At 42.6% G+C, this 25,374-nt stretch overlaps 1 protein-coding gene across 1 annotated transcript in view; it reads right to left on the bottom strand.

Annotated features, from left to right (window-relative positions):
- Positions 1-7,831, bottom strand: part of HOXB9 (homeobox B9) — an 84,113-nt gene extending 76,282 nt beyond the window's left edge. Inside the window, 1 exon segment of the mRNA XM_053999815.1 lies at positions 7,380-7,831. Coding sequence (XP_053855790.1) covers positions 7,380-7,831 — 452 coding nt within the window.
- Between the last annotated feature and the right edge of the window lie 17,543 nt (positions 7,832-25,374).

Raw genomic sequence — 25,374 nt, 5'->3', positions numbered from 1 at the left:
GAAAGGAAAGGAAAGGAAAGGAAAGGAAAGGAAAGGAAAGGAAAGAAAAGAAAAGAAAAGAAAAGAAAAGAAAAGAAAAGAAAAGAAAAGAAAAGAAAAGAAAAGAAAAGAAAGAAAAACCATCCAACCAAACCAAACCAAAACCCAAACAAACAAAACAAACCCAAAAGTAAAACCAAACCAAACCAAACATAAAAAAAAACCCCACAAAAATAAAACCCAAAAAATCCAAATAAACAAACAAAACAAGCACCCCAAAAACCAACTAAAAAACCCAATGCCCCTTTGCCAAAAAAAAAAAAAAAAAAAAAAAAAAAAAAAACTCAAAAATCCCCCCCCAAAACCTTAAACAACTTTTAAAAAAAACTTTAAAAAACCCCCAAAACAACCAAAAATTCCCAAAAAAAAACCCCCAAAGCGGGGCTGGGATTGGGGCTGCGGGCGGTGGGGGAGGGGGCGCTGTCCCCGCACCCCAAATTTGGGGCGAAACTCCGAGAGTTTGGGGTGAATTTTGGGGGTTTTGGGGGAATTTCTGTGAGTTTTGGGTGCACCCCCTGGGATTTGGGGGAATTTCTGGGGGTTTTGGGGGAATTTCTGCAAGTTTTGGGTTATTTTCTGGGGTTTTGGGTGAACCCCGAGGGATTTGGGGGGATTTCTGGGGTTTTTGGGTTAATTTCTGGGGTTTTGGGTTAATTTCTGGGGTTTTGGGTTCATTCCTGGGGGTTTTGGGGAATTTCTGTGAGTTTTGGGTGCACCCCGTGGGATTTGGGGGAATTTCTGGGGGGTTTGGGTTCATTTCTGGGGGTTTTGGGTTATTTTCTGGGGTTTTGGGTTCATTTCTGGGGGTTTTGGGGGAAATTCTGTGAGTTTTGGGTGCACCCCCGTGGGATTTGGGGGGAATTTCTGGGGGGTTTGGGTTCATTCTGGGGGTTTTGGGTTCATTCCTGGGGGTTTTGGGGGAATTTCTGCAAGTTTTGGGTTCTTTTCTGGGGGTTTGGGGGAATTTCTGTGAGTTTTGGGTGCACCCCGAGGGATTTGGGGGAATTTCTGGGGGTTTTGGGGTAATTTCTGGGGATTTGGGCGAATTTCTGCAAGTTTTGGGTTATTTTCTGGGGGTTTTGGGTTCATTTCTGGGGGTTTTGGGTTAATTCCTGTGGGATTTGGTGAATCCCGAGGGATTTGGGGAAATTTCTGGGAATTTTAGCTGCAGGGCCAAGAGTTTGGGGGGAATTTCTGCGAGTTTTAAGGGAATTTCTGTGAGTTTGGGGGAATTTCCCTCGCTTTGGGGTTCGTTTCTGCGAGTTCCGGGTGAATTTCTGCAGTTTTGGGTGAATTTCGGGAGGTTTTGGGTTCATTTCTGCAGTTTTTGGGTGAATTTCTGCAGTTTTGGGTGAATTTCTGCAGTTTTAGGGTGAAGTTTGGAGGGTTTTGGGTGAATTTCTGCAGTTTTTGGTGAATTTCGGGGGGCTTTGGGCGCACCCTGAAGTTTTTGGGCGCGCCCCGGGGTTTTGGGGTCGCAAACCCGGGATTTTTGGGTGAATTTCGGCAGGTTTTGGGTGAATTTCGGAGGGTTTTGGGGGCACCCCGCGTTTTTGGGTGAATTTCAGAGGTTTTTGGGTGAATTTTCGGAGGTTTTGGGTGAATTCCGGAGGTTTTCGGAGGTTTTGGGTGAATTCCGGAGGTTTTTGGGTAAATTTCGGAGGTTTTGGGTGAATTTCAGAGGGTTTTGGGTGAATTTCGGAGGTTTTGGGTGAATTTCGGAGGTTTTTGGGGTCCCAAGCCGGGGTTTTTGGGTGAATTTCGGAGGTTTTGGTGAATTTCGGAGGGTTTTGGGTGAATTTCGCAGTTTTTGGGTGAATTTCAGAGGTTTTTGGGTGAAATTCGGAGGTTTTGGGTGAATTTCAGAGGTTTTTGGGTGAATTTCGGATCTTTTTGGGGTCCCAGCCCGGAGTTTTGGGTGAATTTCGGAGGTTTTTGGGTGAATTTCGGAGCTTTTTGGGGTCCCAGCCCGGAGTTTTGGGTGAATTCCGGAGGTTTTTGAGTGAATTTCGGAGTTTTTGGGTGAATTTCGGATCTTTTTGGGGTCCAGCCCGGAGTTTTGGGTGAATTTCGAAGGTTTTTGGGGTCAATTTCGGAGGTTTTTGGGTGAATTTCGGAGCTTTTTGGGGTCCCAGCCCGGAGTTTTGGGTGAATTCCGGAGGTTTTTGAGTGAATTTCGGAGGTTTTTGGGTGAATTTCGGAGGTTTTGGGTGAATTTCAGAGGTTTTTGGGTGAATTTCGGAGCTTTTTGGGGTCCCAGCCCGGAGTTTTGGGTGAATTCCGGAGGTTTTTGAGTGAATTTCGGAGGTTTTTGAGTGAATTTCGGAGGTTTTTGGGGTGAATTTCGGAGGTTTTTTGGGTGAATGTCGGAGGTTTTTGGGGTGAATTTCGGAGCTTTTTGGGGTCCCAGCTCGGGGTTTTGGGGTCGCAGCCCGGCCCCATCCCCCATCTCCCCCCATTCCATCCAAATAACCCCAAAATTCCCTTTTTTCCCCATTTTTCCCCGGATTTGCCCCTCCGGAGCCATCGCGGGGGGGGGGAGGGGAGCCCTGGCGGCTTTTCCTGAGGAATTCCTCTCAAATTTGATTTTTTAATTTTTTTTTTTGGTGCGATCTGGCCCAAAATCGCGCTCGGGCTGCCGGAAAGTTCCCCGGGAGCGCTGCCGAGGTCGGGAGAGCGCCACCCGCAGGCAGGGCTGGAAATGCAGCCAGAAAGAAATAATAGAAATGGAAATGGAAATATTAAAAAATTAAAAGATAAATTGAAAATGAAAAAGAAAAAGAACATGAAAATGAAAAAAAAATTAAAATGACAATGAAAATGAAAATGAAAATGAAAATAAAATAAAAATGAAAATAAAATAAAAACAAAAATAAAAATAAAATAAAATGAAAATTAAAATAAAAATATAAAATAAAAAATAAAATAAAAATAATCAAAATCAAAATATAAAACATAATAAAATAAAAATAAAAATAAAAATAAAAATAAAAATAAAAATAAAAATAAAAATAAAAATAAAATAAAAAAATTAAAGCATAATAAAATTATAATAAATATAGAAATAAAAATAGAAATAAAAATAGAAATAAAAAAATAAAAAAAAATTAAAAAAAATAATTTTTACCAAAAAATTAAAATTACTTTTTTAAAAAGTAAATTAAATTATCAATGAGCAAAGCTAGAAGTGAAATAAATCAAATTTTAAAATGGAAAAAAAAAGGGTAAAAATAAATAAATAAATGTCATTTATAAATAAATAAATAAATAAATAATAAATAAAGTGGGAATGGCGGAAAAATTAAAAAATAAAAGATTCAAAAATTCAATTATTGGAGATTTAAAATTCAGTTATTGGATATTTTTATTCAATTTCTATTTCAATTTCTATTTTTGATTTTTTAAATTTTTCATTTTTTAATTTTTAATTTTTTTAATTTTTATTTTTTACTTTTATATTTTTATTTTCATTTTTATTCTCATTTCTATTCTTATTATTTTTTCTTATTCTTATTATTTTTAATTTTTTTTGAATTTTAAATTTTTATTCTTATTCCTAATTTTGTATTTTTATTTTTGTATTTTTATTTTTATTTTTATTTTCATTTTCATTTCATTTTCATTTTTATTTTTATTTTAATTTTATATTTATTTTTATTTTTAGTTTTAGTTTTAGTTTTAGTTTTAGTTTTAGTTTTAGTTTTAGTTTTATTTCTATTTTTTATTTCTTATTCTCATTCCTATTTTCATCTTTTTATTTTTATTTTTTAATTTTTTTTTTCCCCTCCTCGAAAACGCCACCAGAGAACCCAACAGCTCCCAGGCCGAGATTCATCAGCGAGAAACAAAAATTTAAAAAAAAATGGAAAATGCAGAAAGGGAACGAGGAGTGGCAGCAGAACGGCAGCTCTAAATTCAATTATTAATTAAATTAAAAAAAACCAATTTAATCGAGTTTATTTTGGGGGAAAATCCCCAGAATATTCAATTTTGTAGTCAATTTTTTATTCAATTTTGGGGTGTTTGATCCCCCCATCACTCAGGGTTTGCTCTGCCCGCAAAAGAAAAAATGGATTTTTCTTCTTGTGCCTGCGGGCCGGGGGAAAGAAATGAAAAAGAAATGAAAAAGAAAATTTAAAATAAATTAGAAATAAATTTAAAATTATAATTTTAAAATTATAAATTATAAATTAAAACTAAAATGCGGCACCAGAAGGGAATTGAGAGGGATTGTTCTGGGATTTTATGGGGAAAAAAAGAGAATATTCTGGGTTTTATGGGGAAAAAAAAGAGAATATTCTGGGGTTTTATGGGGAAAAAAAAGAGAATATTCTGGGGTTTTATGGGGGAAAAAAGAGAATATTCTGGGGTTTTATGGGGAAAAAAAAGAGAATATTCTGGGTTTAATGGGGAAAAAAAAGAGAATATCTGGGGTTTTAATGGGGAAAATAATATTCTTCATTTTTAAAGGGGAAAAAGTGGATATTGTGTGTTTTTAATGGGAAAAAAAGAGAATATTCTGTATTTTTAATGGGGAAAAAAGTGAATTTTGTGTGTTTTAATGGGAAAAAAAAGAGAATATTCTGTGGTTTTATGGGGGGGAAAGTGAATATTCTGTGTTTTAATGGGGAAAAGTGAATATTCTGTGTTTTAATGGGGAAAAAAGTGAATATTCTGTGTTTTAATGGGAAAAAAGCGAATATTCTGTGGTTTAATGGGGAAAGAATTGAATATTCTGTGTTTTAATGGTAAAAAGCGAATATTCTGTAATTTTAATGGGAGAAAAGTGAATATTCTGTGGTTTTTAATGGAAAAAAAAGCGAATATTCTGTATTTTTAATTGAAAAAAAGTGAATATTCTGTGGTTTTAATGGTAAAAAAGCGAATATTCTGTGGTTTTAATGGGGAAAAAATTGAATTTAAAGGGAGAAGAAATGGGAATCTCGGCCGGGCCGGGCGCCGCTGCTCTGCCAGGTTGGAAAAATTCGGATTTTTTAATGGAAATCAAATTTCCCGAGGCCGCCCCGCTCCAGAGCCAGAAACCCGGAGGTGCCAACGCCGCTCCTCCCTCCCAACCAACCAATATTATCATGAAAAATAAGAATTAATAATTAATAATTAATATTAAGAACATTATCCGTTAGCGTTCAATGTTCCCGAGCGAATTCTTAGTCTTCTTTTAAATATAAATCTCAAGCGGAAAAAAATAAAAATTAAAAAAAAAAAAAAAAAAAAAAAGAGCCCAGGCTGGAGTTGAACATTTTCCCCAATCTGAATAAAAACCGATATAAACCGATATAAAACCGATATAAAACTGATATAAAAACTGATATAAAAGTGATATAAAGTGATTTAAAAGTGATATAAAACTGATTTAAAAGCTGGTATAAAACTGAAATAAAAGCGAATTAACTCCGAGCCCTCCCTCCCTCCTTCTCCGCTTGTTTTCTCTTTTTAAAACCAAGGAAAGAGCGCGACTTTGAAATCCAAATCCGCGCCGCGGCCGCGTTAATAAACAAACAATTAACAGCACAAATGAGCCCTGCGCGGCCAGGAGGAAGCGCCGGGAAAGCCGCGGAAGCGGCGCGGAACCTCCGCGGGCCCCCGGGGAACTTTCCCCGGTGATTTTTCCTCTTTTTCCCCTTTTATTTTTCCCTTTTTCTCCCTCTCTTTTCCGCGCTGCTCCGCGCTTCCCCTCGGTGAAGTTTTCCGGGTGATTTTTCCTCTTTTCCCCTTTTATTTTTCCCTTTTTCTCCCTCTCTTTTCCGCGCTGCTCCGCGCTTCTCCGGTGAAGTTTTCCCGGTGATTTTTTCCCTTTTATTTTTCCTTTTTTTCCCCCTCCTCTCTCTTTCCGCCCCGCGGAGTTTCCGCGCTGCTCCGCGCGTCCCCCCAGTGAACTTTCCCCCGGTGATTTTTCCTTTTTTCCCCTTTTATTTTTCCCTTTTTCTCCCTCTCTTTTCCGTGCTGCTCCGCGCGTCCCCCCGGTGAAGTTTTCCCCATGATTTTTCCTTTTTTCCCCTTTTATTTTTCCCTTTTTCTCCCTCTCTTTCCGCGCTGCTCCGCGCTTCTCCCGGTGAAGTTTTCCCATGATTTTTCCTCTTTTTCCCTTTTTATTTTTCCCTTTTTCTCCCTCTCTTTTCCGCGCTGCCCGTGACCCCTCCGCCCGCAGCTGCGTAGATTTACTCCCCTTTTACTCCCCCTTTTCTCCCCCTTTTCTCCCCTTTTTCTCCCCTTTTACTCTCCTTTTCCTCCCATTTCCCCCTCTCCTATTTTTCCCTTTTATCTCACTTTTATCCCTCTTTTCCGCCCCTTTTCTCCTCTTTACTCCCCTTTTTCTCCCCTTGTCCTCTCCTTTTTCTCCCCTTTTCCTTCAATTTTCCTCCCATTTTACTCCCCTTTTTCTCCTCTTTTCCTTCCTTTTTTCTCCCCTTTTCCGCCCGTTTTCCTCCCCTTTTTCTCCTCTTTTCCTCTTCTTCTCCTCCCCTTTTCCTCCCCATTTTCTCCCCCTTTACTCCCCCATTTCCTCTCCCTTTCCTCCCCATTTCCTCCCCCTTTACTCCCCCATTTCCTCTCCCTTTCCTCCCATTTCCTCCCCCTTTACTCCCCCATTTCCCCCATTTTCTCCCCATTTTCTCCCATTCCCCCCATTTCCTCCCCCTTTACTCCCCATTTTCTCCCCCTTTCCTCCCCCATTTTCTCCCCATTTTCTCCCCATTTTCTCCCCCTTTATTCCCCCCTTTCCTCCCCCATTTTCTCCCCCATTTCCTCCCATTTCCTCCCCTTTCCCCCATTTTCTCCCCCTTTACCCCCCCATTTTCTCCCCATTTCCTCCCCTTTCCCCCCATTTTCTCCCCCTTTTCCCCCCATTTCCTCCCCTTTCCCCCCATTTTCTCCCCCTTTCCCCCCTTTTCCTCCCCTTTCCCCCCATTTTCTCCCCCTTTACTCCCTTTTCCTCCCCTTCCCCCCCATTTTCTCCCCCTTTACTCCCCTTTTCCTCCCCTTTCCCCCCATTTTCTCCCCCTTTACTCCCCTTTTCTCCCGGCCGTTCCCTCCGCTCCGTCTCGGCGCGGCTCCGCGGCCCGCGCGGCTCTGCCCGCCTTTGCCGCGGGCGCGGATTTGGATTTTATTTCTCCTCCAGCTCCCCCCGCGCCCCCTCCCCGCCTCTCCCATCCCCAGCTGAGACTTTCCTTTCTCCCCGAGCCCTGATTTTCAACTCTCCCCACCATTGTCACCCCTTTTTTTTTTTTATTGCGCCACCTCCCGCTTTTACACCGCTCACTTCCTCACTTTTGTTTTGTTTTCTTTTCGTTTTTTTTTTATTTTTTTTTTTAAAAAACCACTTACTTTGATCTCTCCCGTCTTTGTCTCCGCTTCCTTCGCCAACTTTATTATCCTCGAACCTCCTCTGCCCGCAAGCGACGCCTGAGCTCTCCGAGCCGTACTCCCGGCTTTTCGGCCCCTCCAAAGCTCGGCCCAGCTCGGTTTTAGCGGAGCCGCTCCCGGCGAGGCTCGGCGTGCGCGCCGCGGGCTCCAGCCAGGCGCGCACGGCTCCGCCCGCGGCCGCGTAGGGCTGGAACGCCGCGGGGTTGGCGGGGAGCCACGGGGAGGCGAACGCGGAGTTTTTGGGCTGGAAGCTGCAGGAGGGGAAGTCCAGGGGCTCGGCGGGGTCGCCCCCCGGCGCTCTGGGCGCAGCGAAGGCTCCGGGAGGGAATTTAGGGGCCGCGGGATCGGCGCTCTCGTGACTTATGAGGGAGTCGACGTAGTAATTGCTGAGGGTGCCAGAGATGGACATTGTCAGACATCATACAGAGCGCGGGGCGGTGCTTGGGGGTGGGAAATGGAAAGAATAAAAACGAAAAAAACGAAAAAAAAAAAAAAAACCACACAAAAAAAAAAAAAACGCAAAAAAACCCCACAAAAAAACACCAAAAAACAAAAAAAAAAACCACAAAAAAACCCCAAAACAAAACAAAAAAAAAAAAAAAAAAAAAAAAACAAAACACAAAAAAAACAACAACAACAAAAAAAAAGGCAAACAAAAAAGAGAGAGGAAAAAAAAAGAAATGAAAAAATTAAATAATTAAAAAAAAAAAAAAAGGAAATGGAAAAAAAATTTCCTAGTGAAAGAAAATGGAATTCAAAGATGGAATGAAGAAAATGGAAGGGGAAAAAAATGAAAGGGAAAAAATGAAAGGGGAAAAATGAAAGGGGAAAAATTAAAGGAATGAAAAATGGAATGAAAAATGGAATGAAAAATGAAATTCAAAAATTTAATAAATTAAATTGGAAAAAATGAAAGGGAAAGAATGGAAGGGAAAAATGAAAGGGGAAAGTTAGAGGAAAAATTAGAGGGAAAAATTAAAGGGAAAAACATGGAAGTGAAAAAAAAATTAAAATAGAAAATGAAAGTGGAGAATAAAGTGAAGACATTGAAACGAAAAAATGAAAGGGAAAAATAAAAGGGGAAATGGAAGGAGAAAATGAAACGAAAAAGTGGAAGTGGAAAACGAAAATGAAAAGAATGAGGATGGAAAATAAAGTCAAACAATAAAATGAAATATAAAAGGAAATATGAAATTAAATATGAAATGAAATTATGAAATAATAAAATGAAATGAAATTAAATTAATTGAAATGAAATAAAATAGGATGAAATGAAATGAAATGGAATAAAATGAAATAAAATAAAATAAAATATAAAAAATAAAATAAAATATTAAAAATAAAATATAATAAAATAAAATACTAAAATAAAATAGAATAAAGTACAATAGAATAAAATAAAAATAAAATAAAATAGAATAAAAATAAAAATAAAATAAAATAAAATAAAATAAAATAAAATAAAATAAAATAAAATAGAAATAAAATAAAATAGAAATAAAATAAAAATAAAATAAAAATAGAATAGAATAGAATAGAATAGAATAAAATAGAATAAAATAATCAAATAAAATAATTAAAAAATTAAAAAGAAAACTGAAGAAGTGGCGGCCAGCAGGCAGAGCGCGGAGCGGAGCGGGCGGGAGCGGGGGCAGCTCTGGATTTGCGCTCCCCCTGCGCGGGTTCCCGGAGGCCGCGGAGCCGGAGCTGCCGCGGGAGTGCGCGCCCGGCGCCCGCCCCGCGCGCCTGATAAAGCGTCGGGCCGCGCGTAAATCACCCGCGGGCGAGGGGCCGCGCCGCGCTGGCAGCCGCCCCCGCCTTCCGCCCCGAGCCTGCCGGGCTTTACGGCCGCGCCGCGGCGCGAGGCGGAAAAAAAAAAAAAAAAAAAAAAAATTAAATAAATAAAGAACGAAAGAAAGAAAGAATTAAATAAATAAAGGAGGAAAGAAAGAAAGAAAGAAAGAAATGAAATAAATAAAGCCCGCAGAGCTCCGGGGGAATGTTCTGGTTTTTCCGCTTTTTTTTTTTTTTTTTTTTTTTTTTTTTTTTTTTTGGTTTTTTATTTTCCCCTCCCTCACTCAGTTTTTGCTGCGGGGAGGAGGGGCGGGGGTGGGATTTTTGTTTTTTTTTTTAAATATTTATTTATTTATTTATTTATTTATTTATTTATTATTTTATCTTATTTTATTTTATTTTATTTTATTTTATTTTATTTTTTATTTATTTATCTATTGATCTGATTTGATTGATTTATCTATTTATTTTAGTTTAGTTTAGTTTTATTTATTTATTTATAATTTTTTTATTTATTTTTATTTTATTTATTTTTATTTTATTTATTTTAATTTTATTTTATTTTATTTTATTTTATTTTATTTTATTTTATTTTATTTTATTTTATTTTATTTTATTATTTTTTATTTAATTTTATTTATTTATTTATTTATTTAATTTATTTTTTTTATTTTTTCCCCCCCCACCCTGCTCGGGAAAGCTGCTACGCCAGCTTTGCCTCTAATAACGACCACGGTGGGGGAAAAATAGAGATAAAAATAATTTCCTGGCCACTCGGGCTCTGGAGAACCACAGGGAAAAAAAAAAAAAAAAAAAAAGAGAAAAAAAAAGTAAAAAAAAAAATTAAAAAAAGAATAAACACAAACCGCCCTCACCCCCCTCCCCGCCGTCATTTTTTATGGTCACATAGACATAAAAACGCGCAAAAATCCGAATTTTTGGGGAGCAAAAAAGACGATGGAAATAACGAAACGTCCGGCGTGCGGAGGAGAGGATGCTCAACACAAAAAAAAAACCCAAAAAAACCCCAAAAAACCCAAAAAACTGGTGGAAAAGATGAAATTCCAACCATTTCACCCAAAAAAAAATCCAAATATTTCAATTCCGAGCAGCCGCCGGGCGCATCCAGCGCCTTCCCGGGGTTCGGCGCTGCGGGATTTTGGGAAAAATTGATTGGGAAAATTCCAGATGTGGAGAAAAGTGGGGAAAATTCCCCCTGCGAGGGCCGAAATTGGGGAGATTTCCCGGAGTTTACAAGGCCCGTAAAAGCCGAGCCTTTGTTCCAAAAATGCCCCAAACTTGGGATGCTCAAAGAGTTTCATCAAATTTACACGGGCTCGCTTGGATTTTTATAGCCGCGGGTTTATTGCCCGGGAAGAGAGAAAAAAAGGGAAAAAAAGGGGAAAAAAAGGGGAAAATAAGGGGAAAAATGGGGAAAATAAGGGGGAAATAAGGGGGAAATAAGGAGAAAAAAATGGGGAAATAAGAGGAAAATAAGGGGGAAATAAGGAGGAAAAAAATGGGGAAATAAGAGGAAAATAAGGGGGAAATAAGGAGAAAAAAAATGGGGAAATAAGAGGAAAATAAGGGGGAAATAAGGAGAAAAAAAAGGGGGGAAAAGGGGAAAATAAGAAGAAAAAAAAGGAAAAAAAAAAGAAAAAAAGAAGGAAAAAAGGGAGAAATAAGAAGAAAAAAGGGGAAAAAGAAGAAAAAAGGGCACAAAAAAAGGAAAATAAGGAGAAGAAAAAAGGGGAAAAAGAAGGAAAAAAGGGGAAAAAAGAAGAAAAAGGGGAAAAATAAGAAGAAAAAAGGGGGAAATAAGAAAAAAAGGAAAATAAGAAGAAAAAAAGGGGAAAAAATAAAAAAGGGGGGAAATTAGAAGAAAAAAAGGAGGAAATAAGAAGGGAAAAAGGGGAAATAAGAAGAAAAAAGGGGAAAAAAGAAGAAAAAAAGGGAAAAAAAGAAGAAAAAAAAGGGGGAAATAAGAAGAAAAAAGTGGAAAATAAGAAGGAAAAAAGGGGAAAATAAGAAGAAAAAAGGGGAAAATAAGAAGAAAAAAAGGGGAAAAAAAGAAGAAAAAGAGGAGGAAATAAGAAGGAAAAAGGGGGGAAATAAGGAGGAAAAAAGGGGAAAATAAGAAAAAAGGGGAAAGAAAGAAGGAAAAAAAGGGGGAAAAAATAAGAAAAAAAAGGGGGGGAAAAAGAAGAAAAAAAAGGGGAAAAAAGAAGAAAAAAAAGGGAAAATAATAAGAAAAAAGGGGTTTTTTTCCGTGTTTTTGCCCCAAAATCGCAGATTTTGGGTGGTTTTTACTGCCCGGGGCTCCCAATTGCTGAGGATAAATTGATTTATTTCCAGCGGTTCTGCGGCCTCGGAAATGTTGGGGTGAGGGAAAGGTGCTGCCCGGGGAAAATAAAATATAAAATAAAATAAAGTATAAAAATCAAACATAAAATACAATAAAGTATGGGATGAAATGAAATGTGAAATGGAATGTGAGATGAAATGAAGTGAAATGGAGTGAAATGAAGTATATAAAATCGAATAAAAATAAAATAAATATATATAAAAATATACTTAAAATAAAAGAAATATATATGTGAAGTAAGGTAAAATAAAATAATTAAAGAAAATATGAAAGAAAATATTAAAAATAGAATAGAATAGAATAGAATAGAATAGAATAGAATAGAATAGAATAGAATAGAATAAAATAAAATAGAATAGGATAGAATAGGATAAAATAAAATAAAATAAAATAAAATAAAATAAAATAAAATAAATAAAATAAAAAATATAAAATATAAAATACAAAAAGTAAAATAAAATATAAAAAATAAAATAAATATTAAAATATAAATAATGAAATATAAATAAAATAAAATAAAATAAAATAAAATAAAAATAAAATAAAATAAAAATAAAATAAAATAAAATAAAAAATATAATATAAATAAATAAATAAAATAAAATAAAATAAACAAAATAAAAAATATATAAAAATATAAAAATAAAATAAAATAAAATAAAATAAAATAAAATAAAACAAAATAAAATAAAATAAAATAAAATAAAATAAAATAAAATAAAATAAAATAAAATAAAATAAAATAAAATAAAATAAAATAAAATAAAATAAAATAAAATAAAATAAAATAAAATGAAATAAAATAAACAGCAATGTGATTTCCCTGGGTTTGGGCGGTGACAGTCGGGCTCAATTTGCCTCCCTTGCTCCGGTGCCGCGTCCCGCGGAAGCCGCGGCGGTTTCCGGGCAGGGCAGGGCGATTTTCGGGGCTGATAAATCATCGCCAGCCGCTTCCCGCTGGAAATCGTCATTACCGGGCCCTCACAGCAGCGAGAGGCGCTAAAATGGGGCAAAAATCCGATTTTTTGCCTTTTCCCGGCCCCTCCGAGCGGGCTGAGGGGGAAGCGCTGCCGGAGGTGCTTCACTCCTAAAGGAGGTGGTGATGGTGATGATGGTGATGGTGATGATGGTGATGATGAAGGTGATTAAAAACCCCCATCCCAAATGGGAGCTCGTGCGCGCTTCCCCCTGCCCAGATTTCCTCTTTAAAAAAAGCGTTTTTGGGGCTCTTTTGGTTAAAAACCGAAATCACTCCGGAGGCGCGGGGTGCTGAGGAGGGAGAGCCGGAAATTTGATTTTAATCTCATTTTTTTTGGCAGCCCCGGGCTGGGGGAGCCGCTCCGGCCGCGGGCTCCGGCCGGGGTGAGGTGCGGGGACACTCTGGGGACATTTTTGGGACACTTTGGGGACACTTTTGGGACACTTTGGGGACATTTTTGGGACACTTTCGGGACACTTTTGGGACACTCTGGGGACATTTCTGGGACACTCTGGGGACACTTTTGGGACACTCTGGGGACACTTTTGGGACACTTTGGGGACATTTTTGGGACACTTTGGGGACATTTTTGGGACACTCTGGGGACACTTTTGGGACACTCTGGGGACACTTTTGGGACACTCTGGGGACATTTCTGGGACACTCTGGGGACATTTTTGGGACACTCTGGGGACACTTTTGGGACACTCTGGGGACACTTTTGGGACACTCTGGGGACATTTCTGGGACACTCTCGGGACACTTTTGGGACACTTTGGGGACATTTTTGGGACACTCTCGGGACATTTTTGGGACACTCTGGGGACACTCTGGGGACACTTTGGGGTCACTTTGGGGTCACTTTGGGGTCCTGTCAGCACCCCTGGGCCAAGCCGAGGGGGGATTGCCCCCAGGTGAGATCCCCTCTCCTTTCCCCAAATAAATCCCAAAATCCGCGGGGCGGGATCGCTGCTCGCTCCGCTCCGGGGGGAAATCCCCGATTTCCCCAACTTTTGGCCTTTTTATCTGATATTTTTTAATTATTATTATTAATTTTGTTGAATTTCCCCCTTCTTTTTTTTAAAAACTTCCCGAGGAGCAGCGGAGGGAAAAGGAAAAGCCGGCGCGTCAGCGGCAGTGAAATACGAGCGGGCGGCTCACGCCGTCGTATTTCTGGGTTTTATTGCCCCTCAGAAATGATTCTTTTATTTAAAAAATAATAATAATAATCACAGCAGGCGGTTCCACAAAGAGATTCGGAGCGAACTCCGCAAACGCCCGGGAAAAAAAAACAACAACAAAATAATAATAAAAAATTAAGATTTAAGTGGTGTTTATCCAGCTGATGGATAAACTGCCGCGCCGCTGTTGGATAAGGCGAGAAATGGAATTATTGGAGGGAAATCGAAAGGGAAACACCTGTTCTGTGTTCGGCCGCGTCTCACCTGCAATAAATATATTCCTGGCAAGGAAAAATAAATAATAATAATAATAATAATAAAAATAAAAAACCATCCTGGCGCGCCTGCTATAAATAAGGCTGAAGCGTGGCAGCGTGTGAGTGCGTAATTCTGGGCAGAATATAAATTTCAGCCAGGAAGGATCCTCAGGAGCGTGGAGAGCAGAAAACCGAGGGGGTTTCCATCCCCTGGAAACCTCCAAACCTCACAAGGAGATCGCTAAAAGCCATTTGACCTCGCTCCTGCCGAGGTTTCCGTGCGTTCGGGAGTTTATTTTTTTTATCCCTTTTTTTTAAACTTTTCTGAGACGGGTTTAAGGCGAACGGTGGCTCGCAGACCTGGGCGGTGCTGCGTGGATTTTAAATCCTTTCAATTAAAACCCGCCAGGAATTAAACCAGAAGCTCTTCTGCTCGTAAAACAAAACAAAGCAAAACAATTGGAGAAGGGAAACTCAAGGAGCGGCGAGGAAAATCTGAATTTTTTTGGGGAGAAACGAGGCAGGAAGGGCGAGTTGGGCTGGGTTTGAGAACGGGATTCATTCTGGAGATGCGATCGCGATGCGCAGAAGGGAAGTGGGAGTGGGAAGAGTTATTTAAAAATATAAAATCCGGAGCGGAAACTTCTCCCGTGCTCGGCTGAGTCAGCGCCGAGCGAATTTGGCTGCGAGGGAAAATCCGGGAAATTCTCAGGCTGCCACGGCCAGCCTTGGGCTGCCGAGCTCGGGCTCTGCTCATAAAGAAATTCTCTTTATTGGCTCTGGAGAGGAGGAATCTTTGCCTCCGAAATTCCCAACTGCCAAAAATCCCTCCTCGCGGGCAGATCGGCAATTCCCGGCTGCCAGCCACAAAATATATTTGGAAATATTCCAAATATATTGGAAATATTTCGCTCCGAGCCGCGGCCGCCTTTCATTGATTTACAAGTTTCGGGTTAAGAAAGGAACAATTGCGGCCGGAAACGCGTTTAAATCGCTTTTTAAAGCCTTTTTTTGTTGTTATCTTTTATTAAAACTGGCGACTTCTTCCGGCCCGTTTCGCCTCCTGAGCTCTGGAGGAGATTTGGGGGTGCGGAGCTTCCCCCCCGCCCTGCAGCGCAGCCGGGGCAGGATTTTGGGGGGGTTCAGCAGGATTTTGGGGGGAATCCAGCAAGATCTGGGGGGTTCAGCAGGATTTGGGGGGTTTCAGCAGGATTTTGGGGGGATTCAGCAGGATTTGGGGGCGTTCAGCAGGATTTTGGAAGTTTCAGCAGGATTTTGGGGGGTTTCAGCAGGATTTTGGAAGTTTCAGGAGGATTTTTGGGGAGATTCAGCAGGATTTGGGGGAGATTCAACAGGATTTTGGGAGGTTTCAGCAGGATTTTGGGGGGAATTCAGCAAGATTTTGGAAGTTTCAGCAGGATTTTGGGGGGAATTCAGCAAAATTTTGGAAGTTTCAGCAGGATTTTGGGGGGTTTCAGCAGGATTTTGGGGGCGTTCAGCAGGATTTTGGGGGGAATTCAGCAAAATTTTGGAAGTTTCAGCAGGATTTTGGGGGCGTTCAGCAGGATTTTTCCCCACCTGAGCCATTTCAGGGGTTTTTCCTGGGCCGGTTTGGGTTTGGAGGCTGATAAGGGAGGGGAAAAAAAAAAAGCTGAGGCTGAACTTCACGTCTATGGAAAAGTCTGGAGATAAAACCCTGGTAACTCAGCCTTCAAATCGTTTATTTGAAATGATATTAAACCCTCCAATAATATAATTATAATAACGCCGATAATCACAACAAGCAGCAATTTTTTGGTTTTTTTTTTGTTTGCTTGTTTGTTTGTTTGTTTTGTTTTGTTTTGTTTTGTTTTTGTTGTTGTTTTTTGTTTTTAAGGGTCAGGAAACAGAATTAAAACCCCCGCCATAATTTATGAAGGATACATTCAGGCGTGTAAGAGGTTATGAAAGAAACTTCAGTCAGGGGCTTCCCCTCCCAAACACGCGAAATTCCTTCTTGAAGGGGAAAAGTTTTTTGGGGGAAAAAAAACCCTGAAATAAGTTTCTGCAGCCTAAAAGGCGAAGGATCTACCTTGGCCATTTCCTGTGCTCGCAGTTTGAATGCTGCCGTGTTAAAAATCCCGAGTGCTGAGGGAGGGAGGGAGAAGGAGGAGGGGAATTCCTTGTCTGAGGAAAAGCAAAAACAAGTTACACGTGTGGGCGATTTTCCAAGGACCGAAAGTTTACCCTGGCTTAAAAAAAAAAAAAAAAAAAAAGGGGAAAAAAACCCATAAAAAATAAGATTTCAAATGCGGTTTGTAATCTCTGCAGCTCATCAAACGTTCGGGATCCGCTGCGAGGTGGAAGCGCGTGTGCGTTTGGAAAGGGGAGGAAGGTGAAATAAAGTCGGGTTTGGTGTTCGGGACCCCCGTTCTGGTCACTGAGTCCCCTCCCTGCCCTCGCCTCCCTGCTGGAATAATCTTGGAATAATCGTGCAGGGAATTCCTGCTGCCGTGCTCTGCTTTGGGGTGTGACAGGGATTCCCCTTCAAAAAAAAACCCCAAAATATCCCCCCAAAACAACCCCAAAACCATCGTCCAACTCGCGTTTGGTAAATTCTGCTGGCTCTGCAATAGAGTGTGACAGGGATTCCCTTAAAAGAAAACCCCAAATATGCAAAAAAAAAACCCAAAACCATCGTCCAACTCGCGTTTAGTAAATTCTGCTGGCTCTGCTTTGGGGTGTAACAGGGATTCCCTTCAAAAAAACCCCAAATATGCAAAAAAAAAACCCAAAACCATCGTCCAACCCGTGTTTGGTAAATTCTGCTGGCTCTGCAATAGAGTGTGACAGGGATTCCCTTAAAAGAAAACCCCAAATATGCAAAAAAAAAACCCCAAAACCATCGTCCAACTCGCGTTTAGTAAATTCTGCTGGCTCTGCTTTGGGGTGTAACAGGGATTCCCTTCAAAAAAACCCCAAATATGCAAAAAAAAAAAAACCCAAAACCATCGTCCAACTCGTGTTTGGTAAATTTTGCTGGCTCTGCTTTGTGACAGGGATTCCCTTCAAAAAAAACCCAAATATCCCAAAAAAAACCACCCAAAACCATCGTCCAACTCGCGTTTAGTAAATTCAGCTGGCTCTGCTTTGGGGTGTGACAGGGATTCCCCTTCAAAAAAAAAAACCCAAATACCCCCCAAAAAACCCCGAAACCAGCCTCCAACTCGTGTTTAGCAGATTCTGCTGGCTCTGCTTTGGGATGCCCGCGGTGTAACCGGGATAGCCGTAAAAAAAATACCCATAAAAACTCCTCAAAAGCCCCAGAAAACCCAAAACCGTGGCCCAGCTCGCGTTTAGCTGGCTCTGCTTTGGGGTGCCCGCGGTGTAACCGGGATATCTCTCAAAAAAAAAACCCAAAAAAACTCCTCAAAAGCCCCAAAAAATCCAAAACCGTGGTCCAGCTCGCGTTTAGGGGATTCTGCTCGCTCTGCTTAGGGGTGTAACGGATTCTCCTGAAAAAAAAAATCGTAAAAACTCCTCAAAAGCCCAAAAAACCCCAAAGCAATAATCCAGCTCGTGTTTAGGGGATTCTGCTGGCTCTGCTTTGGGATGCCCGCGGTGTAACCGGGATAGCCATAAAAAAACCCCAAAAAAACTCCTCAAAAGCCCAAAAAAACCCAAAGCAATAATCCAGCTCGCGTTTAGGGGATTCTGCTCGCTCTGCTTAGGGGTGTAACAGGGATTCCCCTCAAAAAAAAAAAAACCTAAAACATCCGAAAAATCAAAAAAAACCCCAAACCGTGGCCCAGCTCGCGTTTAGCTGGCTCTGCTTTGGGATGCCCGCGGTGTAACCGGGATAGCCATAAAAAAAAAATCCTAAAAACTCCTCAAAAGCCCAAAAAACCCCCAAACCGTGGTCCAGCTCGCGTTTAGCTGGCTCTGCTTTGGGATGCCCGCGGTGTAACCGGGATAGCCGTAAAAAAAAATACCCATAAAAACTCCTCAAAAGCCCCAGAAAACCCAAAACCATCGTCCAGCTCGCGTTTAGGGGATTCTGCTCGCTCTGCTTAGGGGTGTAACAGGGATTCCCCTCAAAAAAAAAAAAAAAAAAACCTAAAACATCCGAAAAATCAAAAAAGAAACCCCAAACCGTGGTCCAGCTCGCGTTTAGCTGGCTCTGCTTTGGGATGCCCGCGGTGTAACCGGGATATCCCTCCAAAATAAAACCCCAAAAAGCCCCAAAGGCCCGGTTCAGGCTGGGGGGCAGGCAGGGCATGTCCCGTGCTGGTGACAAAAGTGTCGCTGTCCCTGCAGGAGGGGACAGGACGGGCTCAGGTACGGGATGGGGCTGCGCTGGAAATGTTTCCATCAAAGCGAGATTAAAAAAAAAAAAAAAAAAAAAAGGGAATTTCTTCTCCCCCACCCCTCAGCCTCATTAAACCTCGCCGCGGGTGAGGGGGGGGGATATCGGCCAGGCTGAGCTTTGCTAGGAGCGGGATTTGCGGGGGGAAAGGGCGGTTTAAACCCCGCGGTTTTACCGCGCAGAGCTGCGCGCCTCGGAGGAGAATCCCTCCGGCACCTCCCCGAGCCAGGTAAGGTGAGCTCCTCTTTCGGGCTTTTTTTATTCCGGGAAACGAGAAAAAAAAAAAAAAAAAAAAACCAAACCCAGCGCTGAGCCCCGCACGCCTTTCCCTTGGGGAAGGAGCCCCAAATTCGCGTTTTTGGGGGGAGCCCCGGGGCTGATGCCGATCTTTGGCCGGTTTCCTGAGCGAGATCAAAACCGGCAGCCGCAGACGCGTCTTTGGGGCCGTTCTTAGCGAGCGGTTTATGATTAACTTCCCCAGATTGTCCTTTTCCGTTTTAGGGCTTTTAAGCCGGGCACAAGCAGCGCGTTGTTCCTAAGGCGGGAGTCACAAGGATCCCTAAAATTTCCGCTGGTTGATTTTCCCCCCTCTGCGCCCCCCTCCTCCAGCGCGGGTTTGTTTACAGGCGAGAATCACCGGTTTGGGGGGGGTTAAAGCACCGGTTTTAACCCCTAGTTTGTTTGGTTTTCTTGCTACAGTGGAAGAAAATTGTAAAAAAAAAAAAAAAAAAAAAAAAAAAAAAAAAAAGCCTAAACTTAAAAAAAAAAAGCAACCCAGCCTAAACTTTAAAAAAAAAAAAAAATTCAAAAAGTAACACGCTCGGCCACAAAAAGTAGGAGCAGATGGCGGGTTAGGCGCTGGATATGGTATCAAAGTTTAATTCTTTCAACCTCGCAGGGAGATCAGTTCCCAGGCTTGCTTAGTCCCGGGCCGGACCATGTGAAATTCGGTTTTATGAGGGTTGGGAACAGCGGCGCGGGGGAAAATCGCCGCGGTGATCCGATTCCTTGCACACTCACACTCGCACACACACAAAAAAAAAAACTCCGCGGGTCCGGAGAGGGGAGAGCGTGAACTTCATCCCAGCAAGCTCGGGCACTCCCCGCTCTCCCTTTCTCACGGAAATTTTATACTTTTGGCGCTTTATTTGGTTGAGTTGGGGTTTTTTTTCCCCCATTTTTAAATCAATATATTCCCACGCGCAACACGTTGAGAGGAAGGATGTGGCGAAACTGTTGTGGCCACCTAAAAAAACCCAAAAAAACCTTTTTTTTTTTTTTCCCCCGTGAAATTCGCGGCCGTGCCCCGGGGACGTTGCAGGTGATGAATTTGGAGCTAGAGGAGATTTAGAGGCGATGGAATTACAGATCAGCGCCCAGCCACGAGCATCATTTCTCAGCCCCTAAAATCCCGGGCCAGGAGCTCCTGAGTGACCAAATATTCAACACCCGCACAGCAAAATCCCGTCTTTTCCCTAGGAAAAAAACTCCCCGGACTCGCTGCCCAGCCCTGCCCCTGTAAAAATTACCGGGGGACTTTTAATAAACTTATTTTATCAACTGGAAAAATTCAAGCCGAGAGCTGCTGGCAGCCCTTTTGTGCCGCCTAAACGCCCTCGTTAGCCCGAGCTGGAGATCACAGCCCCTAAAATGAGCCGCCCTTTAATTCCTTTATGGCCCTGCGCGTATTTCCAGGGATGTGTTTTTATGCCGGGCACAAACGGAGGGGTTCGCTGACCCCGGGCCGGGGGGATTTGCCGGGGAGGGGGGATTTCAGCCTCTGAGAGGCGCCGCAGCCTAATTAGAGCGTTAATAAGCTCTTGATGGTTCGGGGCGTGACTGCGCTGTCTCGCAAAAGGTCCCTGGGACGGGATTTAAACAAAGAAAGCGTCACCCCTGCCCCGGCGGGGCCCTGCTGGGGCCCGGGCCGGCGGGGGATGGGGCGGGGGACGGAGCCGGGGGGACACGGAGCGGGGGGGGGGACACGGATTTGGGGTGGGGGACACGGATTTGGGGTGGGGGACACGGAGCGGGGGGGACACGGATTTGGGGTGGGGGACACGGAGCTGGGGGGGGGACACGGATTTGGGGTGGGGGACACGGAGCTGGTGGGGGACACGGAGCGGGGGGGGACACGGAGCGGGGGGGACACGGATTTGGGGTGGGGGACACGGAGTTGGTGGGGGGGATACGGAGCGGGGGGGGACACGGAGCTGAGGGGGGACACGGATTTGGGGTGGGGGACACGGAGTTGGTGGGGGGGACACGGAGCGGGGGAGGACACGGAGTTGGTGGGGGACACAGATTTGGGGTGGGGGACACGGAGCGGGGGGGGACACGGAGCAGGGGGGGGACACGGAGCAGGGGGGGGGACACGGAGCTGAGGGGGGGGACACGGAGCTGAGGGGGGGACACGGAGCTGGGGGGGGGACACGGAGCTGGGGGGGGGACACGGAGAGGGGGGGGACACGGAGCGGGGGGGGGACACGGAGCTGGGGGGGGGACACGGAGCAGGGGGAGGGACACGGAGCTGAGGGGGGGGACACGGAGCTGGTGGGGGACACGGAGCGGGGGGGGACACGGAGCTGGGTGGGACACGGAGAGGGGGGGGACACGGAGCGGGGGGGGGACACGGAGCTGGGGGGGGGACACGGAGCAGGGGGGGGGGACACGGAGCTGAGGGGGGACACGGATTTGGGGTGGGGGACACGGAGCTGGGGGGGGACACGGAGCTGGGGGGGGACACGGAGCAGGGGGGGGGGACACGGAGCTGAGGGGGGACACGGATTTGGGGTGGGGGACACGGAGCTGGGGGGGGACACGGAGCTGGGGGGGACACGGAGCTGGGGGGGGACACGGAGCCGGGTCAGAGGACACGGAGCCCGGGGAGGGGACACAGAGCCGGGTCAGGGGACAGGAGCCGGTGGCTCCAGCCCCGGTGAGGTCCGGAGGACGGACAGGAGGGGACGTTGGGCTGGCAGCCCTTCCTCAGCGTTCCCGGGACAAATGGGCGGCTCCGGGAAGGGAGAACCGGGCCGGGGATGAAGGAGAGTGACGGTCCCGAGAGGGGACACGGACTGAGAGGGGACACGGACTGAGAGGGGACATGGACTGAGAGGGGACACGGACCCAGAGAGGGGGACAAAGACCCAGAGAGGGGACACGGACCCAGAGAGGGGGACAAAGACCCAGAGAGGGGGACAAAGACCCAGAGAGGGGGACAAAGACCCAGAGAGGGGACACGGCCTGAGAGGGGACACGGACCCAGAGAGGGGGACAAAGATCCAGAGAGGGGGACAAAGACCCAGAGAGGGGACATGGACCCAGAGAGGGGGACAAAGATCCAGAGAGGGGGACAAAGACCCAGAGAGGGGACATGGACCCAGAGAGGGGGACAAAGATCCAGAGAGGGGGACAAAGACCCAGAGAGGGGACATGGACCCAGAGAGGGGACACGGCCTGAGAGGGGACACGGACCCAGAGAGGGGGACAAAGATCCAGAGAGGGGACACGGACTGAGAGGGGACACGGACTGAGAGAGGGGGACAAAGACCCAGAGAGGGGACACGGACCCAGGGATGAAGAGGAGTCACGGCCCCGGGAGAGGGGACAGCGTCACGGGTGGGGACACGGTGCCGGGAGGGGGAGCCAGACCTAGGAGGGGACAAAGTCCCAGGAGAGGGGACACGGACACGGAAAGGGGACAGGGACCCGGGAGAGGAACACAGAAGGGACACGGACCTAGGACGGGGACACGGCCCCGAGTGGGGTCACAGGCCCAGAAAGGGGACAGGGATCCGAAAGGGGACACGGCCCCGGGAGAGGGGACAGGGATCTGGGATGGGGACACGGATCTGGGATGGGGACAGGGATCTGGGATGGGGACAGGGATCTGGGATGGGGACAGGGATCTGGGATGGGGACACGGATCTGGGATGGGGACACGGATCTGGGATGGGGACACGGATCTGGGAGGGGGACACGGCCCCAGCACTCCGGCGGTGCCAGGCGGTGCTAAACCCTAAACCCTAACCCCAAACCCCAAACTCCAAAGCCTAAAACCCTAAACCCAAACCCCAAAGCCTAAAACCCTAAACCCTAAACCCAAACCCCAAACTCCAAAACCCCAAACCCCAAACCCCAAACCCTAAACCCAAACCCAAACCCCAAAACCCCAAAACTCCAAACCTCAAACCCCCAAAACTCAAAACCCCAAAATTCAAAACCCCAAAACCCCAAAATCCCAAAACCCCCCAATCCACCCTAAAACCCCAAAACCCGCAAACCCCAAAACCCTAAATAAATAAATAAATAGATAAATAAATAAATATATTGATTATATTTCTAGAAAATATTATTTAAAATATTTATTTTAATAATCGAATGATCTCATCATTTAATCCTTTAATCCTTTAATCACTTAAGAATGCTTCTTATTTAAAACAGATGCTTATTAATTAAAATATTAATTAAATAATTCAAATATTATCTCTTTATTATAAAGATTATCTATTTATTCATTAAAATATTTTCTATTTTATTCAATTTTTTTTTTTGGTGCTGTCCCAGCCAATAAGCTCGGGCCAAAAAATCGCTTTTTCCTATGTAAAAAAAATTAATATATATTGAATAGATTTAGCAGAGATTTTGTGTGTTTTATATCGATTTTAATAGATTTAATAATAGATTTGATATCGATTTAATATCGATTTAATCGATAAAAATTCCGGTTCTTACCTGGGGCTTGTCCCCGGGGCCGGGGAAAGAACGAAGGAAAATCCCAGCTCAGGCCAGGGAAGGGAAATTCGGGAGCCTTGGGATGGGAACCTGCGGGGCTGGGAATGCAGGGAACGCAGGGAAATGCAAATTAAATGCAAATAAAATGCAAGAAAATTCAATTAAATTCAATGAAGTGCAAGGGAATGCAAGGAAATGCAAGAAAAGACAAGGAAATGTAGGGAAAATGCAATTAAATGCAAGAAAACTCAATTAAATTCAATTAAGTGCAAGGGAATGCAAGGGAAATGCAAGAAAAGACAAGGAAATGTAGGGAAAATTCAATTAAATACAAGAAAATGCAAGAAAAGACAAGAAAATGTAGGGAAAATGCAATTAAATGCAAGAAAATGCAAGAAAAGACAAGAAAATGCAAGGAAAATGCAATTAAAATGCAAGAAAATTCAATTAAATTCAATGAAATGCAAGGAAATGCAAGGAAAATTCAAGAAAATACAAGGAAATGCAAGGGAAATGCAACTAAATGCAAGAAAGTGCAGGGAAAATGAAAGAAAAGATAAGAAAATGCAAGGGAAATGCAATTAAATACAAGAAAACTCAATTAAATTCAATGAAGTGCAAGGAAATGCAAGGAAAATGCAATTAAAAGCAAGAAAATTCAATTAAATTCAATTAAGTGCAAGGAAATGCAAGGAAATGCAAGAAAAGACAAGGAAATGCAAGGGAAATGCAATTAAAATACAAGAAAACTCAATTAAATTCAATTAAGTGCAAGGAAATGCAAGGGAAATGCAAGAAAAGACAAGAAAATGTAGGGGAAATGCAATTAAAATGCAAGAAAATGCAAGGAAAATGCAATTAAATGCAAGAAAGTGCAGGGGAAATGCAAGAAAAGACAAGGAAATGCAAGGAAAATGCAAATAAAATACAAGAAAATTCAATTAAATTCAATTAAATGCAAGGAAATGCAAGGAAAATGCAAGAAAAGACAAGGAAATGCAAGGAAAATGCAATTAAATGCAAGAAAATTCAATTAAATTCAATTAAGTGCAAGGAAATGCAGGGAAAATGAAAGAAAAGACAAGGAAATGTAGGGAAATGCAATTAAATACAAGAAAATTCAATTAAATTCAATGAAGTGCAAGGAAATGCAAGGAAAATGCAAGAAAAGACAAGGAAATGTAGGGAAAATGCCATTAAATGCAAGAAAGTGCAAGAAAAGAAAAGGAAATGCAAGGAAAATGCAATTAAAAGCAAGAAAACTCAATTAAATTCAATTAAGTGCAAGGAAATGCAAGGAAATGCAAGAAAAGACAAGGAAATGTAGGGAAAATGCAATTAAATTCAATTAAGTGCAAGGAAATGCAAGGAAATGCAAATAAAATTCAATTAAATTCAATTAAATTCAATTAAGTGCAAGGAAATGCAAGGAAAATGCAAGAAAAGACAAGGAAATGCAAGGGAAATGCAATTAAAATGCAAGAAAACTCAATTAAATTCAATTAAATGCAAGAAAATGCAAGAAAATACAGGGAAATGCAAAGGAAATGCAATTAAATGCAAGAAAGTGCAGGGAAAATGAAAGAAAAGATAAGAAAATGCAAGGGAAATGCAATTAAAATGCAAGAAAATTCAATTAAATTCAATTAAGTGCAAGGAAATGCAAGGAAAATGCAAGAAAAGACAAGAAAATGTAGGGAAAATGCAATTAAAATGCAAGAAAATGCATGAAAATTCAATTAAATGCAAGGAAATGCAAGGAAAATGCAAGAAAAGACAAGGAAATGTAGGGAAAATGCCATTAAATGCAAGAAAATGCAAGAAAAGAAAAGGAAATGCAAGGAAAATGCAATTAAAATGCAAGAAAATTCAATTAAATTCAATTAAGTGCAAGGAAATGCAAGGAAAATTCAAGAAAAGACAAGGAAATGTAGGGAAAATGCAATTAAATGCAAGAAAGTGCAGGGGAAATGAAAGAAAAGACAAGGAAATGCAAGGGAAATGCAATTAAAATTCAATTAAATTCAATTAAGTGCAAGGAAATGCAAGGAAAATTCAAGAAAATACAAGAAAATGCAAGGGAAATGCAATTAAATGCAAGAAAATGCAAGAAAAGACAAGAAAATGCAAGGAAAATGCAATTAAAATGCAAGAAAATTCAATTAAATTCAATTAAGTGCAAGGAAATGCAAGGAAAATGCAAGAAAAGACAAGGAAATGTAGGGAAAATGCCATTAAATGCAAGAAAACTCAATTAAATTCAATTAAGTGCAAGAAAATGCAAGGAAAATGCA

Source organism: Vidua macroura, chromosome 27 (assembly GCF_024509145.1).
Source record: "Vidua macroura isolate BioBank_ID:100142 chromosome 27, ASM2450914v1, whole genome shotgun sequence".
NCBI classification, from domain to species: Eukaryota; Metazoa; Chordata; class Aves; order Passeriformes; family Viduidae; genus Vidua; species Vidua macroura.
This window is presented reverse-complemented; position numbering and strand designations above follow the sequence as displayed.